Source organism: Neomonachus schauinslandi, chromosome 4 (genome assembly GCF_002201575.2).
Source record: "Neomonachus schauinslandi chromosome 4, ASM220157v2, whole genome shotgun sequence".
Classification (NCBI taxonomy): domain Eukaryota; kingdom Metazoa; phylum Chordata; class Mammalia; order Carnivora; family Phocidae; genus Neomonachus; species Neomonachus schauinslandi.
The window spans coordinates 185,578,823-185,603,460 of record NC_058406.1 but is presented as its reverse complement, the minus strand read 5'-3'; the positions used below and the strand labels follow the sequence as shown (position 1 = coordinate 185,603,460).

Sequence of the window (24,638 nt, the reverse complement as noted above, 5' to 3'; positions counted from 1 at the left end):
GAGGCCGCGGTCCAGCCAGCGTGGCGCGCTGTCCTCCGGCCAGATGACGCACAGCCAGGAGGAGTTCGGCATCCACTTGGCGCAGGCCCTCCGCTCCCTGCGCAGCCGCCACCAGCACGTCAAGACCTGGGCGGCGCTCTTCATAGGTGAGCAGGCGGCCGGGCTCAGGACCCTCCGGCCGGCCCTGTCCCCGCGCCCTGGCCCTCAGCTGCCAGGCCGCCGCAACGGAGGGCAGAGAGGAAGGGTGGGGGCGAGGGGCCCCGACGGGCAGGAGAGGGTCTGAGCCCCCACCCGCCAGCAAGCCCCCGCCACCGGCCGGCGCTTCCATCTCTCACACAGGTCACACCCTCTGCTACCAGCCCCAGGCCGTGTGCCAGATGGTGAACAGTGTAGACACAAACCTGCTGTTCTCCAGTAAGCAACCCCACGTCCCCCCACCTCGAGTGTGAGATGGGGGCTCACACCCACTCACGCCACCTGAGGCTCCCAAGGAAGAGGTGGGGTTGGGGAGGGCAGCACCCCAGGCCTGGGAGGCAGAGGAGGTGGGGTCTGGTGACGTCCCGCTGCTGCCCCCACCCCTGCTGGAAGGAGGGGCCCGGACCCCAGGCTCCCTCCACCAGGAAGGGGCTGTGGGCAGACGGGACCCCGGGTCACCTCTGACTTGTGTCTCCTCCCCTGGAGCTTTTGAAGATCTCAAAAAAGACCCAGAGCCCGGCATCCGGGAATTTGCCACCAGACAGTTCTCCTTCCTTCAGAAGGTGGCAGCCAGACCGCAGTGACCTCCAGCCATCCTCCCTCACCCTCCTCTTCCTCTCCTGTGCCCCCCGAATCGGTCAGCCCCGCCCTGTCCACACAGAGCTGGGTTGCATAACAGTTTTCCATTTGAAAGAAAGATCTAGATTCAACAAAGAAGCGTCACACCTGTCTGCTCCCTGCCCACCACCTCATGGCCCCAGAAGACCGAGGCAAGCCCAGGGGACACTGGCAGGCCTAGGGAACAGGGGGCAGACCAGGTCTCCCAGAGACAAACTGTGAAGTCTGGGCAGGGTCCCGCAAATGACAGCTGTGGAGGTCAGGGGGACTCCACCTGACCAGAGCCCACGCCATGGCCCGCCGGCGTCCTGAGCGCCGAGAAGGCCCTCCAAGGGCAGCCACAGGGGGATGGAGCCATTCACCAGGACTCCCCCCACACCTGAGTCTTCAGTTTGTCTCTCGCTTGGAGCTCTAGAGTCACCAAGGGGCTGGCAGTAGGGAAACGGTCCCTTGGCGGGCCTCCCTCCAGGGGACTCCAGGTCTCCCTCCACCCTGACCCCTATCCTCGTGGGTACCTGAGGTTCACAGCAGACCCAGCCTGGGTGGGAGCCAGACCTTCCTGGCGGGGCCCGCATGAGCTATGTGGCCTGAGGCAACGGTCTCTGTCCGCTCCGCCTCAGCTACTCCATCTATAATATGGGTAGTAAGGCCTTCCTCCTGAGAGCCCTCCCAGGGCTGAGTCCAGAGGAGGTCCCTCCCTGGCAGGGACCCCCACCTCCCAGGCAGCCACCTGGAGGCCCGCCTGACCTTCAGCCAGGTCCTCCCTTTTCAGCCTTGGTTTCCCCACATGTGAAATGGGCAGGTGGGTCTTTCCCTTGCCTGCTGAAGTTCCTCCTAGGGCCTCACCCCCAGGCTGGCCCTCTCAGGACCCCCACCAGCTGGCCCCTCACCAGCCTTATCCGTCACGTGCCCACACTGACCCCTCCACACCTTTGCTCAGGAAGCTCTTTCCACCTGCAGCACCTTCCCCACTCTCTCCCACCTGGGGGCCTCCACACTGCCCCCTCCTCTGAGGATGAGCCCCACCAGAGGGAGCCCCCACCCCAACCCGTCCTCAGCCCCGGGGCCTGAGCCACCCCTCCCTTGCACCAGACACACTCCAGGCTTTCACCCACCCCACCCCCCAGAGTCTGTAAGCCCCTTGGGGCAGGGAGGCAGCTGAACGGGGCTGGCCCAGGGGAGGCCCGCCCCTTGGATGGTGGGTTGAAAAAATACAGCAACCTTCATGGAGCACGAATTTGCTTCTCAGATGGGTTTCATTTGGTCAAGCTGGGGGCCCCCTCTTCCCCTGGGAGCCCAGAGAGGGCCAGGATCTGCAGGCCCCTTCTTATCCATCTGTCCATCTCTGAATAGAGCCACCCGAGGACTTTGGGGGGTGCCTTTTCCCGACTCCCATCCTGAGCACTGACCTCCATGGTACTACAACCCCCTGGCTGGGGCACGGGGGGGGTGTGCTCCTTCAGAACCAAGGAGTGGGTTAACAGGGTCCCCTTGGTCCAGCCTGGTGGCTGTGGTCCCTAAAAGGACCCCTAAAAGGGGGGCATCATCCTCTGGCCCCTGCTGGGTGGTGGGCAGGCAGGCCTCCTCCACACTCTGCTCTGGGAAGTCTGGTTCAGTGAAAGCTTGGAGCTGGTGGGCCTGGACCCAGTGGGTTCCGGGAGCCGACAGTGACGTGACAGATAAGCCTTGCATCTGGAATCGCAGAGGGGCCCAACTCCTACCTAGCAGGGCAGCTGGGCTCTATGGAGCCGGGCACATGGAGGGCACCCCATTAATGGTACCAGTGGTAACAGCTCACGGCCCGGCCCGCTGCAGCAGCCCGGGAGACAGAGGGACGGGCCTGTGTCCCCGTTGGCCAACCCCCAGGGCCCCGAGGAAGGGGCGGCTCGCACAGGCGCCACCCCCCAGGGCCGTACGTGCAAGTACTAGCTGAATGGGCCCAGCCAAGGGCACCTGCCTCCAAGCACACGACTCTGTGCCGAGGCCCGGCCCCTGCCCTTCCTGGGCACGCCTCCTCCCCTGGGAAAAACAGAAGGGGTGACAACCAGGTGGCTAGGGGAGCCCTTCCCCACAGACCTTTCCCAGAGTGTGTGTAGGTGCAGGCAGAGGGAGGGAGGCTCAGGCCATGGAGGTGCAGGTGGGAGGTGGGGATGCCAGGCCCGGAGCTGTGACTCCTAAGACAGGCACTGTGTCCCAGGACGGGGAGGAATGCCAGGGTGGTGTCCACCGCTGGGTCACAGTGCCTGGGGGCAGGGGCTCTGGCACAGACCACCCCCAGCCTTTCCACATGCCAGCCAGGCCAGCCCTGGGCCCCCTCCTCCCGGCTGTGCCCCCGCACAGGGAAGGGCCGGCCCCCACCCTGGGAGACCTGCATGCGGAGGCACATGAGCACGGCCGTGCATGCCCCCAGGCAGGCCTGGCGGCCCTCTTGCGCCCTCAGACTCACTCACCCCGTAGGCCCTGGGGTCACCCTCTGGCCTCCCCTCCCTTCCCTGGGCCAGCGGGATGGCATGTCCCTCCATCAGAGCCGAGCCGGCCACCGCCATCTGCACCCTCCTCTGGGCCTCTAAGGCTGAAATGAGGACACCTGGTGGCGGCAGGACTGAGCGGCCACCCCACTAGACACAAGGCCCTAAAGAATTCCCAAGGGAGCCCCAGCCTGTCCTGCAGAGGGGCAACACTGGTGACCCGGCCTTGCCTTCTGATGCCCCAGTCCCCCCCCAAAAAATAGCAAGTCACCTGGGCCTGCGCAGGTCACATGGGAGTGGTGCCAGCTCTACTTCAGGGATGTCCCCTGCCCCTAATCCAGGGAGTGCGGGGACCCAGCATGGACGCCAGGGGGAGCCCCAGTGCAGCCGGCCAGACGGCCTCCCTGGTCTCCACCCAGTCTCCCAAGCCGGGGGGGCCCCCCCGCCCCCCGTCCACCCCACCCGGCCCTGCACCCCGCTCTCCAGACACACACAGCCACGGGGTCCTGTTTTATTGCCTTCGAGTGTCCAGGACATCTGACGGTCTCCAGACCCAATAATTGAAAGTGCCAAGAACAGGTCAGGGCGAGAGGCCGTGGAGGAAGGGTCAGGCCCAGTGGCTAAAAAATACACCTGCTCCCTGACAAATGAGCCTGAGAGGAAAGCTGCCCGGGGGACCCTGTGGGCGGGCAGGGGCAAGAGGGCCCCAACTAAGCCTCAGAGAGACAGGGCTGTGGGGACGAAGGGAAGCGCGGGTCCCCAGAGCGGTGGACTCGGGCACACGGAGACACACGGGGAGAAACAGAGGAAGGAGCCGGCACAGGGCACGCAGGGCGAGCTGGACCCGGTGGACAGGGGTGCCGAAGGTCCGGGAGAGAAGGCGAGCCGGCGGCAGCGGGGCACGGGGTCCCTGCTCGGAGCCCCTGGGCTACATGACGCAGCACTTGGTCTTGTGCGCGTGCGGCTCCTTGAACCGCAGTCTCTGCTTGGGCCGGTACTTCTCCAGGTAGGTGAGCTGCTTGCTGTTGATGGCTCCACGCCGCTTCCTGGGGAGACGGGACAGGGGTGGGGTCAGGCAGGACGGTGCAGCATCCGCCCAGCCTATTCCCCTGTGGGCATCACCCTTCCCCTACCTGCTGTCACGGCCGCTGGTCCTCAATTCCCCTTGCTATCACCTCCTCCAGGTACCCCCCACAGCACTCACCCTCCCAAGGCCCCCTGGTTTACCCGGGTGCCACCCCACCCCCAGGCCACGGGCTCCTACGGGGCCACAGGGTAGAGCCTGGGCATCTCTGCAGCCCGGGAGGGAGGGAGGAAGGGGGGTCCTCAGGTGACAGGTGACAGGATGCCCTTCAGGAGGTCATCCGTCCCCACCCACCCAGGACTTCAGGCATAGCCTGGACTTGCTCTGGCCAATGAAGTGAGAGTAGAAGGGACACGTGTCTGCCAGGCAAGGCTTCCAGAGGGCCTCCGGCCCCGAGACTGGCAACACTGGAGGAGGGCTGCCCACCAAGGGCCCCGGGGTCCCCGAGTGGAGCCCCCACTTCCCCGCGTCCAAGGGTCATCCAAGTGAGGGGCCAGTCTGAGCTGTGCTCGCTGCTGGGGTCTGGACCTGCCCGGCCCTGCAGCCTGTGCTCACCCCAGCCACGGAGCTGGGAGCCCCTCCTCACCCACACCTCCCGGCACTAGGAGCCACACACAGGCACCAGTCCTCACCCGGGCAGACGGCCTGGCTACGGGGCCTGCATGAGTGTGTTGGTACCCCAGCGTGAGGCTGCCCGGGACTGGGGACATCTCTGAGGTCACCCTGTGGCCAGGGGTCAGGAGTGCCCACTGGCAAGACGCTGGGCCCGATGGGGGAGGTGCAGAATAAGGGCCCCCTAAACCCAGACCCTCAAGCGCGCACCAACTGCCCTCCGCCCCCACCCTCGCCGGCCACTCACTGTCGGATGAACTGGATGGCATCTTCATACTTCATCCCGCTCTCGATGAGAGCCAGTGCCACGAGGACTGGGGCCCTGGGGGCAGACGCAGGGCTGGGTCACCAAGCCTTGGCACCCCTGCCCCTTCCCCTGATGGGCCGTCACTGAAGGCACAGGGTGACGCCTTCACCCTCACACCCACCAAAAAGTTGCCCAGGCTCCCCCAGTGCAGCCCCCTCCCCCACGGAGGGCACAGGTGGCAGCTGAACCCGACCACCTGCTGCGTGGCCCCAGGTGGGCCAGGCACCCTCTCTGTGCCTCAGGCTCCCCGGCTACAAGCGCGCTGGAGAGTCAGAGGGAGGGCAGCTGCTGGAGGTGTGTCTGGCCATCAACCTCGCTTGCCAGTGTCTGGCCTGAAACTGGGGGTGCACTGCCCGGGTCACTCGGTCACACCTGGCTGCAGGGGGTCTTTGTGTCTGGGGGGCGGGCTGGCAGCTCCTCCCAGCTTGAGTACAGGGGCCACGTTGCATCCCAGCAACAGGGAGTGGGGTCACACTTGGGGAAGGACTGCTTCCCTGTGGTCACGTGACAGGGGCCCAGCACCCACGTGCAAGAGCGTGGCGGACCACAGGATCCTGAGGTCCGGCCAGCCCCGGCCCCCCAGCTCACCGTCCCAGGCCGGCCACACAGTGAACGGCCACACAGCTGCCAGGGTCATCACAGAACTTGGCCTTCAGCAGGCTCAGCCAGTCCTCCACCACTTTCCCAGGTGGGGGCGCCCCGTCGTCGAACGGCCAGTCCTGTGGAGGGCAGAAGCCCGTGAGACTGGGGGGGCCCGGGCCGGTCAGCCCCGGCCAGGACAAGGTCGGCATTCTGAGAAGCACACAAAGGGATCCCACGAGGGTGAGGGACAGCAGGCCCCGGAGGGCAGAGAGCTGGCCAGGCATGCGGTGCCCACTTCGAGGCTCCTCATCCTCTTCTGCTTACATCCGCTGTCCCCTTCTCCAGGAAGCCCTCCAGAACACCCCGCCCTCTTCTTTCCTGAGCACAGTGAGCCCTACGTCCCCTCCCAGCCAGCCCGCGCTGTGACTCCAGGGTCACAGCCTGACCCTTACCAACCTGAGTGTTTCTGGGTCAGCAGGCCCAAGGAGTCTGGGCTGCAAGCATGGCCGACATGTGCCTCTTCCTGTCCCCAGCCCCCAGCCCAGCCGCACAAAGCAGGCCCAGCCCGGTTACCGACCGGGAAGGAGTGAAGGAAGGCACTAGGGTGAGCCCCATTGTTCTGAGCAGTGGATTCCAGACAGTTACAGCTGGGACCTCTCCAGACACTCGGGGATTCATTCGGTTTTGAAAACTTGGCTGTGCCGCCCACCTCCCCAAGCACTCTGGAAGAGGCGAGGCGAGCCTGCAGGGTAAGCCCAGCCCCGGTCACTGCCCCGAGGACCGAGATGCTAAGTCCCGGTGAAGGAGACTCAGGCAGGGCAGAGGGGAACTGCTCCCAGCCAGAGTCCACACGGGCCCAGCAAGGCTGACAGGGAGGCGGGTTCCCGAGTGAAAGCTAGTAACTAAGGGATCTTCTGGGTGGGGCCACTGGACTCCCGCTGCCCCCACCCCCACTCCGAGCCTTGGGCAGCCCCCTGCTAGGGGAGGTGCCACAGCCATGTGGCCCGTCCCACAGGCAGGTGGCAGCAGGGCCACCCCCTCCTTTGCCTGCTCTCGGGTCCCCAGGGCCAGGGGACCAAGGAAACAGCTCCCAGGCTCTTCCCCACAGCCTCGCAGAGAGCTTCCCGGGGGGACAGCCCAGGTGCGCCTTCCCTCCCCACCCCCCAGAGCACTGCCCACTGACACGCCCCAAACAGCAGGCAGCAAGACACACAGGAGCCCCACCCCGACAGCCCCGGCCCCGAGGAGCTGGCCAGGAGTCACTGGGCGCCGTTCTTCCACACTGCCCAGGACGCTTGCGCGGCGAGGCCCGTGGAGGTCACAGCTGCAGCCACCAGGTTGGGGGCGGGGGGCTGCTACCATGAAAGCCCGCTCCCCAGGCTCTGCGGCTCTGGCACCGTCCGGCCTGGCCTCAGACAGCGACTGACCTGAGCCTCAGGTTCGCCCTGGCAGAGCCCCGCTGGGGCTGTTGTGCGGTGAGCGGCGGTGGCCCCGGCACTGGGGGGACCTCGCTTCGGGAGCCGAGGCTGCGCATCAGCACGTGCGCCCGCCTCCCGGGCCCCACTGGCAGGGACGAGCTCAAAGCTCAGCCACTCTAGACACGTGCCCCGGCATCACGTGGCCCGGGCACCAACACGCAGGGGTGGGGGGAGGGGTGTGCAGGTGGCTCCCAGCAAGGGGCTGCACACTCCCAGTCCAGGCCCACCCCACACCACCCACCTCCCTCCCCCAGCAGCAGTGCTACCGGTGCCCGAGGCCCTCACCACGACTGTGATGCCATCCTTCTCCAGAGGGGCCTTGTCGTAGGTCACCTCGCACACTCGCACCACAGTGGTGGCCCCGTACTTCTTCAGGTCCTGGCAGGGAGGGAGGACGAAGGCAGGCTGGGCTGGGGCTGAGGGCGCAGGGCCGCGCCCCCTCAGCGGAACCGAAAGGCTGATGCCAAGCAGAACCACCAGGGGCGGGCTTTCGGGCCCAACGACTCACTATGGGGGGAAGGAGCCTTCCTGATGCTTCCAGGCAGGCTGTCCCCACCTGCTCTCACTGCAGTGTGGCCAGCCCGCCATGAGCCCGGCTTCCAGCACATTCCTACCCTCATCCTGGGTGCTCAGGACCCCCCCCCCATGGCACCAGCATCTTCCAGACAAAGCAGGGGCAGGACATGGTGGCCTGAGCTGCCCTCCTGGCCAGGGACTCATGGACAGGTCCCACTGAGGGCACAGCTGGACCCCACACGAGGGCCTGTAGAAGCTCGAGGGACAGGCACCTGCTCAGATGGTGACGGGAGGGAGCCAGGCCCTGCACACCGGCGGGGAAGCCCCGGGCTACCAGAGAAAAGGTCCAGGCAGTTCACAGCCAGGCTGTTTATATTTATCCTCTAAGCAGGGGGTCCACTCCACAGGAGCCCATGCTGGGGCTGCTCCCACCCCACCTGCTCCAGCAGCTATTCTGGGAGTGTGAGCTGGACCCTGCTCGTCATGCGATGGGGACACCGGACACAATGAGGGCGGGACACCGCTATGCTGAGAATGCAGTGCACAGGAAAGTGGGCGGGGTTTTGAGGCTGCGGGGTCACCTCAGAAGTCCTCTGTGCACGCAGCGAAAGGGGAAGCCACCCGGCCCAGGGCTGAGCCCTGACCCTCAACACAGACTCACCTTGACCCTGGTCACACCCTGAGCCCTGACCCCAGTCACACTCTGAGCCCTGACCCCGGTCATATGTTAAGCCCTGATCCCCATCACACTCTGAGCCCTGAGTCCGGTGAAACGCTGAGCCCTGACCCCGGTCACACTCCGAGCCCTGACCTGGTCACACTCTGAGCCCTGACCCTGGTCACACTCTGAACCCTGACCCCGGTCACACTCTGAGCCCTGACCCTGGTCACACTCTGAGACCTGACCCCTGACCCTGGCAACACACAGACCCTGAGCCCAGTCACAGGCTGACTGCTGAGCTGATTCTTTCCCCAGGTCCTGCTATTACCTCAAGGATCCCCGTTGTGAAGAGGGGCCGCCCTCCTCTGCAGGGCTCTTGACACAGTGTCCAGGGCCCCGGCCTCTGATGGCAGGGTGCCCCCTGCCTCCCTCTATAGTGTTCGAGGTCCTCTCGTGCCCAAGTCCCTGTTTAATCACGACGAGCACCCATGGGGCTGCTCTCATGTTGCAGAGGGAAGGGCTGAGGGTCTGAGACCACAAATGACTTACATGCAGCCGCAGGCTCTGCAAACAGCAAGGAGCTCTGCAGAGCCCAGGCTCCTACAAGAGGGCATGTGGAGAGCTGCAGGCTCTGCAAACACATCTGGTCACACCAACGGTGGCCACTCCTCCTTGTGGCCAGCACAGACTCTAACCCAGCCTCTCTTCCCAGACACCTGCTCCCTAAAGCCTCCAGCCCCGTCTGTTCTAACCCAAGGCCTCCCGGAGAGCCAGCGGGCTTCCTGCAGCCTGGGCTGGCCATGGAGCTGAACTTCTGCCTGCCCCCACTGCTGCAGCGGCCACTTCTCACCGTGGGACCCCCCTTCCTGCTCAGCCTCTGCACAGAGGCCAGCAGCCAGCCCAGGCCGCTCCAGCCACAGGCCATGTCCGAGGAGGCAATACCCGCTGCTCCTACCTCTGAGCCTGCCTCTGTCTACTTAGTGTGGAGCCCCTGCCCCGGCCGTCCTACCCTGCAGGGCCCCGGGGGCTGCTGACCCTCACACGGAGCTCCGCAGGACAGCCTGCGCTCCCCCCGCCGGCGTCCGGCGACAGTTTGCTCCGAAGCGCAGTACTTGGTTTGACAGCCCCAAACCCAGCCCCGCCCCAGCTCTCGGGAGGCAGGCCGGACACCGGGCCCCACTCACCTCGATGAAGGTGCTGAGAGTGGCATTGGTGGGGTTGTGCGTGATCAGGAAGCGCATGCTCTTGTAGCTCACCTCCACGGGGGCGGGCCGGTTCATCCGCGCCATGCTCCTCCGAAGACGGGGCGAGGCCCAGGCAGGGGCTGCACCCAGGGAGGGCCCCCAGCAGCCCCCCACGCCCCGAGGCAACCGAGATCGCTGTGCTTGTCCGACAGACAGAAAACGCTTTGGCAACCCGCCCCGCCCGCTCCGATACTGCGCAAATACCTGGGAGGTGGGGGAGCTGAGCAGCGGGGTCCAGCTCTTTACAAAGAGAAGGAAAGACAAGGCCCCCAGGCGAGAGCGGTGGCCCACACCCCCGCCTCGGGGAGCTGGGTAATGATGAGGGGCAAAAGTAAAAATAAGGACAACCAAAGCCAGGCCAAGGAAACCTCACAAAGCCCAGAGTGAGTCTGCCGCCGGGGCTCTGCCCAGCGCTGTCTGCATCGGTGGATGGGCGAGCGACCCCCTGCGCTCGAAGGCGGGCCCCAAACCCTCAAGGACCAGACGAAACCCGAACTTGAACCGAACGCACAGGGCAGCCTTGGGGTGGGGGTGGGGGTGGAAGGCGGCGGCCGTGGTGGCGGACGGCTCTGACACTCAGGGTCTCTGTCACGTTACCCCATCGGGGTACTGCGAGTCCTGGAGAGGGCCCGGGGGCTCAGGCGGCAGAGCCGGCCCGGGGCCGGACAGCAGGGGCCATCGGCGGGCGAGGGCAATGGTGAGGGCCAGAGGCACGGGGGCCTCCTCAGCAGCAGGCGTGGTAGTGATGTTGGGCCTGGCAGTATTCAGAGCTGCCCCCCGAGGCCCTCTCCATAAATCCCGGTCTGGTCAGCAGCAGGCCACGTCTGTGGGAGGACCGGAAAGAAAATGAACAGACAAGGGGTCACTGGGAGCCCCTGCCTCCGGGGAGGGGTGCGAGTCTGCCCACCCCACGCCACAGAAGATGCTTCCCTAGGGCCCTGCCACAGGACCGTGCTGAGTGAATGACCCTCGTCAGGCCTCAGTTTCCCCAACTGGGAGCAGAGGAAGAACAGCTCCCGCCAGGGCGGTCTCAGAGAGCCCTGACGGCCAGCAGCGTGGAGGGAAAAAGGACAGAGGGAGGGATTCCAGGGACACACACCCCAGGAGCGCGCTGCACCCCAATGAGCAGATTTCACAGCAGTCTGTAGCAACAGGGGTCTGCCCCCGCCCCCCTGAGCCTGGTCCCCCCTCTGCAGCCTGTGACCAGCAGACACCCACCCCCAGCCAAGGACAGTCACACTGCTCTGTGGAATTCCAGGCCTCTGCGGAATTCCGGAGCCCAGATCGTTGTGGGGCGGCCAGTCCTCTGGGAGAGGGGCTCAGGCACGGCTGCTGAAGTGCTGGGGCGCAGCGGGGACAGGGGGCTGCAGCCCCGCTCACGGCCGTAAGCCACCTTAAACATGTCTCACGGGTGCCCCGTGAGACTCTCTGGCTCCTGCCCGCCTCCACCCCTCTGCTGTCTCCACCACTCACCCACAGGGCTGGCCAGGCACAGGAGTAAACAAGCCTCTGCCCTTGGGGAGCTTGGAGAAGCAGAGGCCGACCACAGCAGCCAGAGGACCAGCCAGCCCCCAGGCGCATGCCAGGGCATGACAGTGCAGGGGGCCAGGAGTGGGTCACACTGTGATGGCCCCAGGGAGGGACGCTGCGGGGCCACTGAGACAGCCATCAAGCATCTCCACACCTGTCTCTCCCTCTCTGGGCCCCAAAGTTCCTGGGCCAGGGACCCCAGCAGGCGCACCCAGCCCCACCCCCACCCCCGCCCCCACAGATGGGCTGGGAGACCTTGGGCAATCAATGGCCTCAGTTTCCCCACCTGCACAATGAGAAGTTATAGAAGATGTCCCCGTGGTCCCTCCAGCTGTGACCCAGTGGTCAGCAGACCCCTCCAGCCACTGAATGTGGTCCCAACGCCACCCACGGCACTCTTATCTGCTCACCCGGCCAGGCCCTCCGTCCCCCAACCCACCACCTCTTACCTTTGTCCCCGCCCCAGCACCCCCTTCTCCAGCTGTCCACCAGGCAAGCAGAGCCCGCAGAGTCTCAGCCGAGGTGCAGGAAGCACCCAAGGCCTGGGACCCCGAGTAAGAAGGGACCAGTGGCCCCGGGGTTCCTGGGCTCAGGGCACAGGAGACACACCTCGCCCTCTGTCCTGTGCCAGGGTCCTGGGAGGGCTGAATGGGGAGTGTCCCAGGAGGGGGGGAAAGGCAGAGGGCAGGAAGCCTGTCCTGGTTCAGCCAGCCCTAAACCTGAGCCATCCCAGAGCAAGCTTCAGCTCAGAGGGCAGGTGAGGAAAGAGACAGCCACAGGCACCCTGCACACCACACAAACACCTGTCCCTCCTGGGGCAGCAGGGTGCTCCCGAGCGTGTGTGTGCATGCGTGTGTTTACCAGAAAGTAAGAGGAAAAAAGGCTCAAGGAAGCCACAGGACTACAGACCTCTCCCTGCAGGACTGACCGGTCACCTCGCTGCCCACAGAGGCCGGGCACCTGGGGGAGACCCCATGGGCAAGAGCAGAGGGCCTAGCTCTGCTACGCAGTATCCCTGAACAGGTCCTCAGTGCTGAAGGCTCTGGGCAGGAAGGACCACACTACTGTCACCTTGAGCCTGAAGCTGACCCCTATCAGCAGGGGTGAGGGGTTAGACTGGCTGGGGGACAGGGAGCACGATCTAGGCTAGAATGGGGTCAGGGGTCTGCGCCAAGGTGGGTTGGGGTCTTGCCACACACCCCACTTGTCTGTGCAGAGTCTGGGCCACCACACCTAGGTGGGAGCAGGCAGTGATGCCTCAGCCCGCAGAGAGGGGCCCTTCCTCCCAACCACACCCCGCCAGCGAGGCTCCAGGGCCCCTAAGCAGGGGTGACCCAAGTTGGCCACAGCAACCACCCCCCAGGCCCACCACCATGAGGCAAGAGCCCTACTGTACGCGATGCGTCCCCTCTGGCCTTCCTGCCCAGGGCCCCATAACCCCGCTCCTGGGACCCCAGCCAGCCTCCTCCCACCTGCAGGCACTGAACCCTCTGCTGTGTCCAGATCAGCCATCCTTTGGAGACCCCGTTAGGGGACCATAGTCCTCCCTGTCTGCAGATCAGTAAATAGGCAGGGACAGACAGCAGGACCTTCTCTGGGCCCTGACCAGACAGACTGTCTGGGTTTCCTCAATCTCAAGTCTAGGAGGCAAGGACAACACTCAACCCCAGTTTGTAAGGGGGGAAATCCAGATACAGGGAGGCTGTAGCCCGCATTCCTGGTCATAGCCTGTTTGAACCCACAGGGCTCAGACAGGGCCAGCCCCTCCTGACCCAGACCCCTGCATGATCTGGGGAGCTGCCGAGGATTACAGCTCCCTGAGGTCCCAGGAGAGGTAAAGCAGGGGTGTGGGAGCACTGTGGGCAGGGCTGGGACCCGGCAGCTGGTGTGCGGTCTTGGGTGGGGGCCACCACGTCCCTTGCTGCGTGAGCCCCGAGGCGCCTGGGGGCTGGTTCCAGGGGTGCAGTCCCCTCCCCGGGCTGAGGCTGAGGTCCTCCCCGCACGCCCGGCCCACACCCGCCCCAGCTCACCCCGGCTCGCTCACGCACACGCACACAGGCGTCCCGCCGCCTCCATCGGTGCGGGGCCAGGCGGGGGGCCGGGGTGGAGACCCAGAGCGCGGGGCGCGCCGGCCTCCCTGGGATGCTCGGCCGCCCTGTGGCCCGGGAGCTATTTATAGCGCCCGGGCATCACGTGGGCGGGATGGCCGGTGCCCGGCTGGCCACCGGGCTTGTGGCTCCCACACCTGCCGCCTAAATATAACCGCAGGCCGGCCAGCGCGCCCAGGCAAACAAAGGAGCTGCGGAGGGCCGGGCAGGAGAGAGGAAGCAGCAGGAGGAAGGGGAAATGCAAGAGGGGAGGGCGACAGACCATGGTGAGGCGGGGCCCTGCCGCCCAGGCGCCTGCCTTCTGCCTTCTGCCTGTCGGAGCAGGAGCCCATCAACCCTGTGCATGCCCTCCCCAGCACCCTCTGGGGCTCCCCAGGGCCCCCTCTTGCAGGAGGGGGCCTACCCAGGGCTGGGTGCTGGGGGGGACCTCGGCACAGGCAAAGGCCTGCAGGAAGAACTCTCCAGGCTGCCAATGAGAAGGGGGTGTCCCTGTGCAGGTGGGTTGGGGAGGCCGACGCCCACCAGGTGAGTGCCCAGCACCTCACCTGGACTGTTAGACCCCTGCCCAGCTCTCCAGCCTCACGCCCGAGGACTCCTGAGCACCTTCTTGTGTGTTATTGTGTGCCAGACACCACTGGCCCTCACTGAATCCTCACCACAGCTGGGGGAGGCTGCCGTCATCCCACCCACCCCTTGCTGTGTGCAGATGGGGAGACTGAGTCACTGAGACCAGGAGCCCGCAGAGGGTCACCCAGAGAGCTGTCTCCACATCCCTCTCACCCTCACCAAGAGGCCCTCTGGGATGCTCCCAGGTAGAACCGTCCCCAGGGTCTGGGCCTAGCCCCACCAGCAGGGTCCTGGCTTTGCCTCCTGGGAGCACCATGTAAAGGACGCAAGCGCCCCCCAGATGATGAGCCTCAAGAGTGGAGCCTGGCATCACAGTCAATGCTGTACCTGCCCTGGCCAGCCCAGAGGCCCTCGGAAGAGAGGTGGAGCAGGGTGGATAGAGCCCCCAGCACACAGGGTCCCAGGAGGCCTCGCCTTCCTGGGAACCCGGCTCCAAGCCCAGCTCCCAGCCAGCCAGCCTGGCCCCTGCAATCAGCAGTCAGAGCCGCAGGGCCGGGGGGAGCAGGGGTATGCTGGCAGGGGCCCAGCCCAGAACACGGCCCCCTCCCAAGCTCTCCCCACACATACACCTGAAGAGCATCAGCCCTGCCTGTGACCCTCGCTTCCTCACACCGGCGAGCTGGGTGAGCATGCAGGAAGGAGGCCCCGCAGGAGCCCCACCCACAGGCCCACCCTCACCAAGCCAGGTGGCCTGCCCATCTCCTCGTGCCTCCATCCAGCCACAACGTGGGCTTCGGGCCAGGACTCCCGCTCCAGTGCTCTTAGCTCCCACTTCCAGCAGCATCTCCCTGGAGTCCACCTCCGGGCACTCAGTGACCCCACCACCACCAACCTCCCACCTTGACCACTTTCAGAAGGTCTGTCCCCTCCGATGCTGCATCCCATGAACAAGACACATTGGCCACATTGTATTGATAAAACACAGCAGGTCAGAGAGGTTGAGTGACTTGCCCAAGTTGCCCATCCAGGAAGTAGAAGAACCTCGGTTGGGACTGAGTTTTGCTGAGCCACAAAGACCCTGCTCTTGCCAACCCTGGCCCTCTGGGAGGAAGGACCTCGGGCAAGCTGCTTCTACCACCCCAGTCTGTTCCCTCATCCAAACACGGTAAAAGTTTCCCATCGAGCTCTTTGATGCTGCACCCAAGACATAGAGAGCACCGTGCTGCTCAGGCTGCAGACCTGGGCCCCAGCAACACTGTCCCCCCCTTGCCTGGGGCACCCGCTCTCGCCAGGCCTGGGGGGCACCTGCTGCAGCTGGCAAGACCCCAAGCCCTTCGGAGAAGTCTATTTTTATCCGAGCAGGAGCCGTTCCTGGAATCCTCCCAGAGCGAGCCCAAGTCTACACACGGCTGGGGGGGGCAGGAGGGGAGTCTTGAGCCAGCCCAGCCCACCCTGATCCTCCAGGAAGCCCTCCCAGAGTCCCGCCCTCCCGCCCTGCACCCAGCAGCACTGAGGGTCCGGCCCCCCTCACTGGCCAAGTCCTGTGACCTCCCTTCCCCCCATCCCTGTCCTGTCCCCTCTCCCTCCAGCCACATGCCCTTCAGAGCAGAGTGTCCCAGCCCCAGGGAAGGCATGTCCCAAAGGAGGGACGCAGAGGCTGCCGATTCCACCCTGCCTCCACACAGGGTCTGGCACCAGGAGGGCTCCCCACTTGTTTATGGAAGGAACAAATGACCCAGCGTTCTGGGCAGAGGTCCAGATCTGGGAAATGTCCGGAACCCATCACAGGATCTCAGCCCCTGAGGTCCAGAGGGAACTTGAAGGTCACCTCCGCCACCCAATCCCCCAGCTCGCACACCTCCAGTGACAGGGAGCTTACTACTCCTTGGCAGCACCTCTCTGCCTCCAGGCAGCTCCCTGAGTCATCAGGGCCTCCCTCCAGCACCCGCTGAGTGCCCGCAGCTGGGATGGGGACCAGCAGGAGGGAGGGTTCCGAGCAGATCAAGCCAGCACAGCGGGCAGTACCGAGGGCAGAGCTGGAGGCTCGGGTGATCGGGGGAAGGCTTCCCCTGGAGAAGCTGGACAGCGGGGAGACCAGCGCCCTGCTGATGCCTGGAACCTCATCGGGGCTTGACCAGCTGCCCTGACTCCCTGGGCGACCTGGGGCCAGGCCTCGCCCTCTCTGGGGCACGTGGCCTCCCCTGCAGATGGAGACACTGCCAGGGAGGAAAGCCACCTTCTGAGCTGGCTCCAGCTCCAAGCCGGTCACGGGGCACCCAGGCCACGACCTGGAAGCAGAGCTGTGGCCAGCAGGCTTCGGTTTCCACTGGGGCGAACACCTGTTGCGCCCGCCGGGACCTCGGGGTGGAGGACCGCGCCGCAAGCAGGCTCTCGGAAGCACGGCCGCTGCCCCTCAGGCCCCGCACGGGCCGCCCCGCCACACCCGTGGCTTTAATGGTGCCCCCGGGGGGAGTGGTGCTGACTCGCCAAACTGAGCGGCCCACCCCCAAGGCCACCCTGGCATGCCGTCAGCCACCAGCGCTGCCTGGGTGGGCCACAGCTCCACCGGAGACCCACGGGCGGGCACCCCCGAGAGCATGGGGGAGGCTGCGGGGCTCCGGCGGGCAGGCAGCCGGGTGAGCCAGACCAGGCCCCCCGGGGGTCCTGGACCCCGTGGCCACCGGGAGCCCGCCAGGCCTAGCCCAAGGCCCCCAGCCCCGACAGCACCCACCCAGCAGGCACCAGAAGAACCTCGCTGGTAACGGTGCCACTCCGCAGCTGCTGTCAGCCCCACCCGACCTCACCTGGCCGGGCCTGGGCCCTCCGCTCAGGGCCACCCGCGGCAGGAGGGACACACAGGGCGGGAGGAGGGAGCACGGAATGACAGCAGGCGGGGTACCAGTGTTGCCCCCAGGACAGCACCAAGCTGGACAGTCAGGGCCCGGCCCCAGCTCAGAGGCCGGGGTGTACCCAAGCCCGCCTGTGACCAGACACGACGAGGCTTGCCTTGCTGGGGTATCTCGGGGACAAAGGGACAGTAGGTGATGAGGGCTTGAACACAGGGCCCCTGAGGCCATGGGACAGTGGGGCCAAGTGCCCTGCAGCTGCCCCTTCTGCCACGCTGCAGACCCAGCTGGTGGCCGAGGGCTAGGGTGTCTCCCCTGCCCCCCAGCCCCTGCAAGCCCTTCCTGCGGGCCGGGCTGCCTGTGACATCGCACGGTGACACATGGGCCACAGCGTAGCCAGCTGCTCCAGCACGTGAGCGGACTGCACCCCCGGGATGCCCACCTCTGTCGGAAGCCCCACCACCCACCCACCACTGACCAGGACACTGCCCCCACCCCGGCCTCAGACCTGGCTCCGAGCGCCTTCTGCACCTGTGTGCCCCGCTCCCACTCCAGACCTGAGCACTCCCACCAAGGGGGAAGGAGAACTAGGCACGTGTTCATGCCTTCACTCGTTCATCCCATTTACGAATACTGAGCATCTCCCAGGGCTAAGCTCAGAGACGCAGGGAAAGCAATCACCAGACAGGCAAAAGGCTCCACCCTTTCCCGCCCCCAGATGGGGCTGCCGACCACCCCTCCAACCCCTGTCCCGAGAAGCCACCTCCCAGACTGCCCTTCATGGGTGCCCCCCACGCAGGCAGCGCTACTGAGCCAGGGGTCACCCCATCCCTCACGCCATCCTGTGCCTCATTTCCGAAGCTGTCACATACGGGAGTCAGATGCGGCATTTCTCGGCTCCACCCGTCCCTGGGCTGCCTGGGTCACACCTGGGCCACCCCCGAGGCTGGCAAACCAGGGTTCTGGTTTCACCCTGCTAGGACTCCTGCCTTGGGGAGCACTGCCCCCCTCCCGGAGCTCCCGCCTGACCCCCCACAGCGGCGGCCACCCACTGGGCCCTCCTGCCCAATGCCTTGACCGTGCACTTCCTTCCACCGGACTGCCTGCCCCCTGCACCCCTGCAGCCCATTTCCTCAGGCTCCAGTTCAGACCCCTCGGCAAGGTGTCACCGGCCGGTGACCGCAGGCCGTTACTGTCCCTCATCTGCAAGGAGGGAGAAGGACAGTAGCTGCCCTACGGGGATGTTGTCGGGAACGCACAGATTCCATCATGAGAAGGACACAGACCAGGGATCCCACACCCCAGAGCATGGAGCGCTCTTCCCTCCCCAGTATCAGGCCCTGTACCCCAACACCCCCACAGCTCAGGACCCCACCTGAGACACAAACTGGGGGACACAGGGCTGCCCTTGAAGGACACCCGCACACCCTGCTCCCCCATCCGGGGATGGAGATCCCAGGGGTCTCCCCTTCTCTTTCCTCCAACCAGCTATCCTGCTCTCACCAGGGTGGGCATCGAGAGACAGAGGGGGCAGTTCAGTGTGGGTTTCATTGAGTGCACATGCCACCTCCAGCCCCAGACCCAACCCGCCATCAAGGGCCCATGTCCTCCACCCACCCACTGGTGAGTGCCCCAGCCCCCAACAGTGAGACCCAGACATACAATGGTGGCCCCACGCAGCTGCGGCTCACACACCATCTGTGGCTCCCTATGGCCCCAAGCCAAGTTCTGACTTCCCAGCCTGGCCCACTAGCCCTGTCCTTCCTACCCTCAGCTCAAAGGTAGGAGGAGATAGAGAGGGGCCTGTGGGATTCATGCCTCCAGTCACCCTTTAGTCTGTGTCCAGAATGCCCCCAGACACTCCTCACCACCCCCCCCCCCGTTCCTCCAGGAAGCCTTCCTGGATGCCCTCACTGCTGGGGTTTTCCCCACTGAGTTTTCATTCCTATGTGTACCTACCCCGCACCCTCTCTGCTCTGGCCCCATGCTGAGAGCACTGGGGTCAGGGGTGAGTGAACCCCTATGACCCCACCTTCAGGGAGCCCACCGCCTGGGGTGGGGGTCAGTGGTGGGGACACACAATAACCAGGCAATGGACTGCATCAGACAGAAACAAGACTGGGGGTGGCTCTCCGGAAACGTGGCCTTTGGGCAGAGATGCAGGCCCCACCCCACGGACATGGCATGGCCGCCATGCTGGGAAAGGCATCGGACCCTCCGCGAGCCCCTCGAGAACAGTGCTCACCAGCATCTGTTCCTGCTGCCACTCTGGAAACCACTTCCCGCCCCATGTCTCCATGACCCCACCTCTACACACGCACCCCCACCTGAGGCCAAAGCCCAGAGCCCCATTCTCCACGGAGGCCAGACAGACGGGGAGCAGAGCAGCCTGAAACCTCGTGTCCTGCTCCTCAGCCCAGGGTTCCTTCTTCCCTTCCACACGATGAATCATGCGAACTTCATCTGTTCAGAGCCCGGGCCCGGGGTGGCTTTAATAAACACAAGGCCTTCAGAGCAGCCGAAGGAGATGCCAGAAGGCCCCGCCACGAAAACCGCCACCGTGCCCCAGGACAGCCACCAGGCCCTCCACTGAGAGCCCAGCAACTCTGGCTTTGCACACAATTCTGATCCCACCAGAAGGCCACAGATACTTCCAAACCCCTCAAGGGGGCCACTAAAACCCAAGACAACAGCTCGTGGCAGCCTAAGCTGCCATTTACCAATAATTAATAATAGTACAGGCAGTTAGCACGTGGAAAACCCGCTTTCCAACAGAGCCTAAAGACTCTTAGGATCCAAGAGACCCTAAGCTCCTCCGTTTACTAGCTGGGGACGGGTTTCTACATCCCTGAAGCTCCCCTTTTGTATAAGGGGGTTTAGCACGGCGCCCCCGGGTTGCTGTAAAAATCAAAGGAGGGTGTGGGTGTGCAGGTCCGCCCGGAGCTGCAGAGGGTCAAAACCAGCACCTCAGCTAGTGGCCATGCCAACCACAGGTCCCACGGGCTGGTCCCAGCCCCGCAGCACCGCCAAGGGCCCCTGATGACCAGGTGACCGGGGACGGGCCCCATTCACACCAGCTGTCATGGTGTGATTACCCACAGCACCTCCTTTCACTCCCCTACTAACAATAAATGATCAACTATGTGTTCACTACATTACGGGCCTCATTTCACAAGAGAAGACAAGGGCACAGAGGGGCTCTGCGTATCCCCCCAACCCGGGGGGCTGCAGAAGAGCCCGGCCAGACCCCCCCCCCCCCCCCCTCCCCCTCCCAACAGTGCAGCCGGCCAGCAGTTCCAGTGACCCTGCCCCAGACTCCCAGCCGGGCCACACAGCAATATCGGAGAGCTTGGGAGGAGAGTCCAGTCGGGGCTCTGGAAGGAGAAGCTTCCATCCCCGGGTCGCACCCCCCCCCGCCCGCCCCATTTGACAGAGGAAGCCACTGAGGCTCCAGCTGAGCTGAGTGTGAGCAGAAAGGCCTGGGAACCCCTGCCCACCCCCTCTGAGGTCTGCCCCAGGGGTGGCCACACCCAGCCCTCCCGCCAGCCCCACCTTCCACACCTCCCACCCCCACTGGACCCGGAGGAGCCTCAGGGAGCACTCAGACACTCACCCGCCTTCCTGTCCCGGAGTCCCGGGGCGCTGTGCCCCCGCCCAGCTTTATCCCCGCCTGGCTGCCCGCCCTCCCGCGTCAAAGGCCCCAGATCGCCGGTAAACTGTGCCGGGAGGGAGGCGGGGGCAGGCTGGGGCAGCCCCAGAAGGATCCCGCCGCCCAGCCTTTGGCTCCCACTGCACTCCCGCCTCCCAGGGCTGCCTGGCCGCAGGGGAGTGGGGCTGGGACACGGGTCTGAGGTTGAGGCGAGCACCCTGGTCCCAGGAAGCAAGCAGGAGAGCCCCCCTCCCCGGCAGGGCCTGACTCTGGGGCCGCAGGAGGCAGGACAGTCCCCAGGGCCCTGTATCCAAAGGCAGCCAGAGCAGGGAGGGGGCAGGCGAGGGGACCAGGAGGGGGCAGGAGGGGCGGGCACAGAGCCAGCCCAGAGAATCCGAGGCGCCAAGGCCCAGCCTGGCAGCTGGCTGAGTGGAGGGTCGGGGGACAGCCTGGGGCCTCCCAGGTCTCTGGCCTGTCCCCCCACTGTCTGCTGCAGACTGGGAAGGGGGTTCCAGAACCTTTCCCCTGCTGAGGGGGTGCTCACTGTACTCCCTACTACCCCAACCCACCCACACAGAAGCAACCTAGCCCTCTCCAGGCTGCCCCCACCCTCAGCAGCCCCCCAGTGCCCTCCCCAGATTGCTCTGGGGCTTCCAGAGAGCTGCCCACACTTCCCCAGGGCCCCCTGCAAGCCCAGCCCTCACTTCTTCCTGTTGTCCCAGTTTCCTCCACAAGGAAGCCAGGGAAGCCAGCTAACAGGCCAGTGAGCCCTTCCCACCCCAGCCTGGGCCCCAAGGCCCAGCAAAAGCACTAAGGAAGTGGGAACCCTACCAGTGGGGGAGGGGCTGTTCCTGCCCCTGAGGGCCAGGGTCACTTGTCCCTCCTCCCACCAGGATGCTGCCCCAGTGGGGACGGCACCAGGATGGATGGAGCCCTCTCCCCAGACCCTGGATGGGGGTGGGGGTGGTATCTCAGGCCAGCCTGGCCCAGAGAGGCCACCAGGAAGTCCATGCTTGGGCCTTCTCCCCACCAGGTGCAGGGGGCAATCTCTAGCTGCAGGAGGGGCCTCTACCCCTGGCCACCCGGACGGCTGCCCCATAACCCCACCAACCCCTGCCCCAGCATCCGCAGCGCCCCCGCCCTGTTCCCACCAGGCACCTGCCAGATGCCCACCAGCCACCCCACGCCAGACTGAGGCCCTTCCCAGTGGCCCACTGCCCAGGCTCAGACCCATCGTGGCTCCCCGGTGCCTTGGCCAGGCCCCAGAGCCCTCCTTAGCCACCCAGCTGGTCCACAGCGCCTATTGCAGCCTCTGCCAGGTGTTGTGACTCACACACCTGCCACCTGGCCTTTGTCCTTTGTCCCTTGTCCCTGCCTTGCCCTCCATCTGGCTGCCCTTTTCCCTCCCACCTCTCCCCACCCCACCGCATGAAGCTCTCCTCGCCCCAGCAGCTCTCCCTCCACTTCCCGGCCCCTCTCTTCTAGACCAGTCCCAGAGGCCACGCCCACCTGGGACCACCCAGCAGCCTGGGCCCACCCGGCAGTCCAGTCCCCTTCAGATCTCCCCAAGGGAGGGTACAAACTTCAGAGGGTCAGTGTACACGAGTGGACCATGAGGCCCGCCGAGAGGACAGGACAGCTCAGGACAACCTGCCAAGTCAGCAGCTCAGACAGAACCCAGTATGACTGAGAACCCGTGTGGACACAGCCCGGTGGCAATCCGTCAATGTGCACACTCACTTGTGCTGCAAGAGGGGTGTCCAGACCAGACACCTGTGCCAAGAGGGTGGGGACCCCGTCCCCCTGCAACACCATGCCCAGGTGGCCCTCCACACCGTCCGTGTCCTCTGGTCCATGCCCCTCTCCCACTGGGCCTGGCAGGACTCTGCCCAGGCTGCAAGTCAGACCACAAAAGTCTCACATGGCCAGGGACCTCACACGGAGGGGGAGAACAGGTGTCCTGCCTTGGAACCCAGCGGGTGGGAGCCCTCAGGTGGAGCCTCCCACTGTGGGCCCATCACTGCCCCTCCCCGGGCCCCAGCCTGCCTGTCTTAGCATGGACACGGCTGGACTCATCCGTGTGTCCAAGATTGCACCGCTGGTGATGGGCAGGTTCCCAGGCACCCCCACTCCCCACAGGGCCCCGCCATCTGCACTAGCACACACGGTCAGGCTGACCCTGGGCGGCTAGAAGCCGTGTTCTGCAGGCCTGCTGTGTCCCCCTGCCCCCAGGGGCCTTCCCCTGCCCCCAGCCTCCCGCCCTGTAGAGCCCCAGTCCCAGAGGTCTGGTTATCTGGCAGCAGCTTCCAGCCTACAGCCCATTTTTCTGGAGTATAGGGTGTTGGGTTGGGAATTCCTAGGCTCCGGGATTCTAACAGGACGAAGAGCTTCGAAAGCCTGCCCTAGCCTGCGCCCACAGTCCCCAGTGCTTCCCTCCTGGGCCCCACTGGACTGGCGCTGACTCCTGGCACCATGCCCCCAAGCCTCCAGAATGGGCACGGCGTCCCAGCAGGGCACGGAGATTCACGGATCCACTTGGAGCTAATGGCCCCTGAGAGGCCCTTGCACCCACCAGGCCCCCAGCTCAAGCCCCTGCCAGGAAGGTGGAGGCCCCCAGGAGGCCCAGAGGAGGCCCCCAGTCCCTGCTGTCCCGAAAGCCCAGGGCCTCCCCAGTCTACCAGGTGGAGCTCAACCCCTCCCGTGCCACACGCACACACAGGACCCTCAACGGGCAGAAGGAACCTGGGGTCCTCAGAAAAGCGGGGTGGTGGCGTGAGCCTCCAGGACAGTCCGTGGGACCTCCCAGAGGAGGCTGCTCAAGTCCCTGCCCACCAGAACCAGCTGGAGGCCCCGCGGGGTGCACACTGGGATGCCCCGACGGCTGAGAAAGGCCTCCCTTGCGGCTGCCTATGCCCCTGGGCGCATCTTCTCACCGCTCTGGGCCTTTTCAGTCACCCGCACAATGTGGACATAACAGACCCTCGCAAGTGGGAAAACAAGAACTGCCCCCCCCGAGGTGCCCACCCCCCGGGTGCCCACGGAGTTGTCACGTGGCCTGGGGGCAGGGGTGGGGCACACATGAGAGGGGAGGCCCCAGTTAAGCCTGTTGTACGGAACACACCCAGTGTCTGGCTGCATTCGCTGTACCTGCCTGAGTCCCCTCTCCATGGAGGAGGGGCTCCTGGCTCCTCCTCAGGCCCTGGACAGTGCAAGGTCAGGGTCCCCCGGGGGGGGGGGGCGGTGAGAAGGAGGCCCTGGGGGAGGCCTGGAGGGGTGTCAGCATGCAGCGTGCACCAGACAGACGGCACAGCCCCTCCCCGCTGCACCTGGTGCGCCCCAATCCCAACTGGGAAGCAGGATAGGACCCCACCCCAGCACCCTCAGGGGAGGGGGCTCTGCCCACAGAGCAGCCGGCGCCCCGTGCCCGTCCAGCCACTCTGGACCCATGGCAGGACACGGTCAGCAGCTGCCCAGAAAGCTAGTAGCCCCAGGGGACTGGATGCTGGGGCATCACGGTGTGGTAGCCACTTCTGCTCACCACCACATCCAGAAGCCTGGGAGAAGAGGAGACTGAGGCCCAGCTGGAACCCGGGTCCTCGCTCAGCCTGCTCAGCTCACTGCTCCTCGCACACCCGAGGGACACGCCCAGTAGTGCAGAGCAGGGGAAGCTAAGGCCCTGCAGGTACAGACCCCTCCTCACATTCATCCTCTGCACAGTCCTGAAGGTCCCCATCAGCCCATTTCATGGATAAGGAAACTGAGACCCTGGCCATGCAGTCACTGACTTGCCCGAGGCCACACAATCATGAGAGGCTGAGCCAATATTCAGAGCCAGCCCAGGGTGGGCCCTTCCTATGTATTTTCTCCTTAAAACAACCCCTGATCTGGAAACTGAGGCCGGGCCTTCCAATAGATCTCAGGGGTCCTGGAAGCCCTGTCACCCAGCGCCTACATCAGTCTCCGGGAACCCTGCCCCTGCCCGCACCCAGCGCACAGGCGGGCAGGAAGGGGGCACAAGATCACGGAGGTGGCCAGGGCTGCTGGCCAAGGCCCTGGTGGACGCGCGTCAGAGGGGCCTTCAGGAGCCACGGGAAAGAGCTCTGACCTGGCCTCGGGAGGCCACGTCCAAAATAACTGGCCCCACCGCCCTGTGAGGACTCAGCCGGGCGCACG

At 65.3% G+C, this 24,638-nt stretch overlaps 2 protein-coding genes across 2 annotated transcripts in view; one reads left to right on the top strand and one right to left on the bottom strand.

Annotated features, from left to right (window-relative positions):
* Positions 1 to 823, top strand: part of LOC123324574 (maestro heat-like repeat family member 5) — a 75,481-nt gene extending 74,658 nt beyond the window's left edge. Inside the window, exons 30-32 of the mRNA XM_044914358.1 lie at positions 44 to 146; positions 340 to 414; positions 682 to 823. Of these exons, the coding sequence (XP_044770293.1) occupies positions 44 to 146; positions 340 to 414; positions 682 to 779 (276 nt within the window). The 3' untranslated portion in view covers positions 780 to 823. The remainder of the gene's footprint in view (positions 1 to 43; positions 147 to 339; positions 415 to 681) is intronic.
* Positions 824 to 3,778: 2,955 nt separating this feature from the next.
* On the bottom strand, positions 3,779 to 20,454 carry PTP4A3 (protein tyrosine phosphatase 4A3). Its single transcript, XM_021688491.1, has 6 exons — positions 20,430 to 20,454; positions 9,706 to 10,589; positions 7,630 to 7,722; positions 5,873 to 6,003; positions 5,225 to 5,299; positions 3,779 to 4,327 (listed from the first exon to the last, which is right to left on the bottom strand). The coding sequence occupies exons 2-6, from the start codon at positions 9,808 to 9,810 to the stop codon at positions 4,210 to 4,212; spliced, it is 522 nt and encodes a 173-aa protein (XP_021544166.1). The 5' UTR covers positions 9,811 to 10,589; positions 20,430 to 20,454; the 3' UTR covers positions 3,779 to 4,209.
* Positions 20,455 to 24,638: the final 4,184 nt, after the last annotated feature.

Coding starts and splice junctions, on each gene's coding strand:
- PTP4A3 (XM_021688491.1), bottom strand. CDS start 9,810: ATGGCGCGGATGAACCGGCCCGCCCCCGTGGAGGTGAGCTACAAGAGC. Junction 6,004..7,629: donor AGGATGGCATCACAGTCGTG/GTGAGGGCCTCG, acceptor TGCCCTCCACAG/GACTGGCCGTTCGACGACGG. Junction 4,328..5,224: donor GCCATCCAGTTCATCCGACA/GTGAGTGGCCGG, acceptor CCGTCTCCCCAG/GAAGCGGCGTGGAGCCATCA.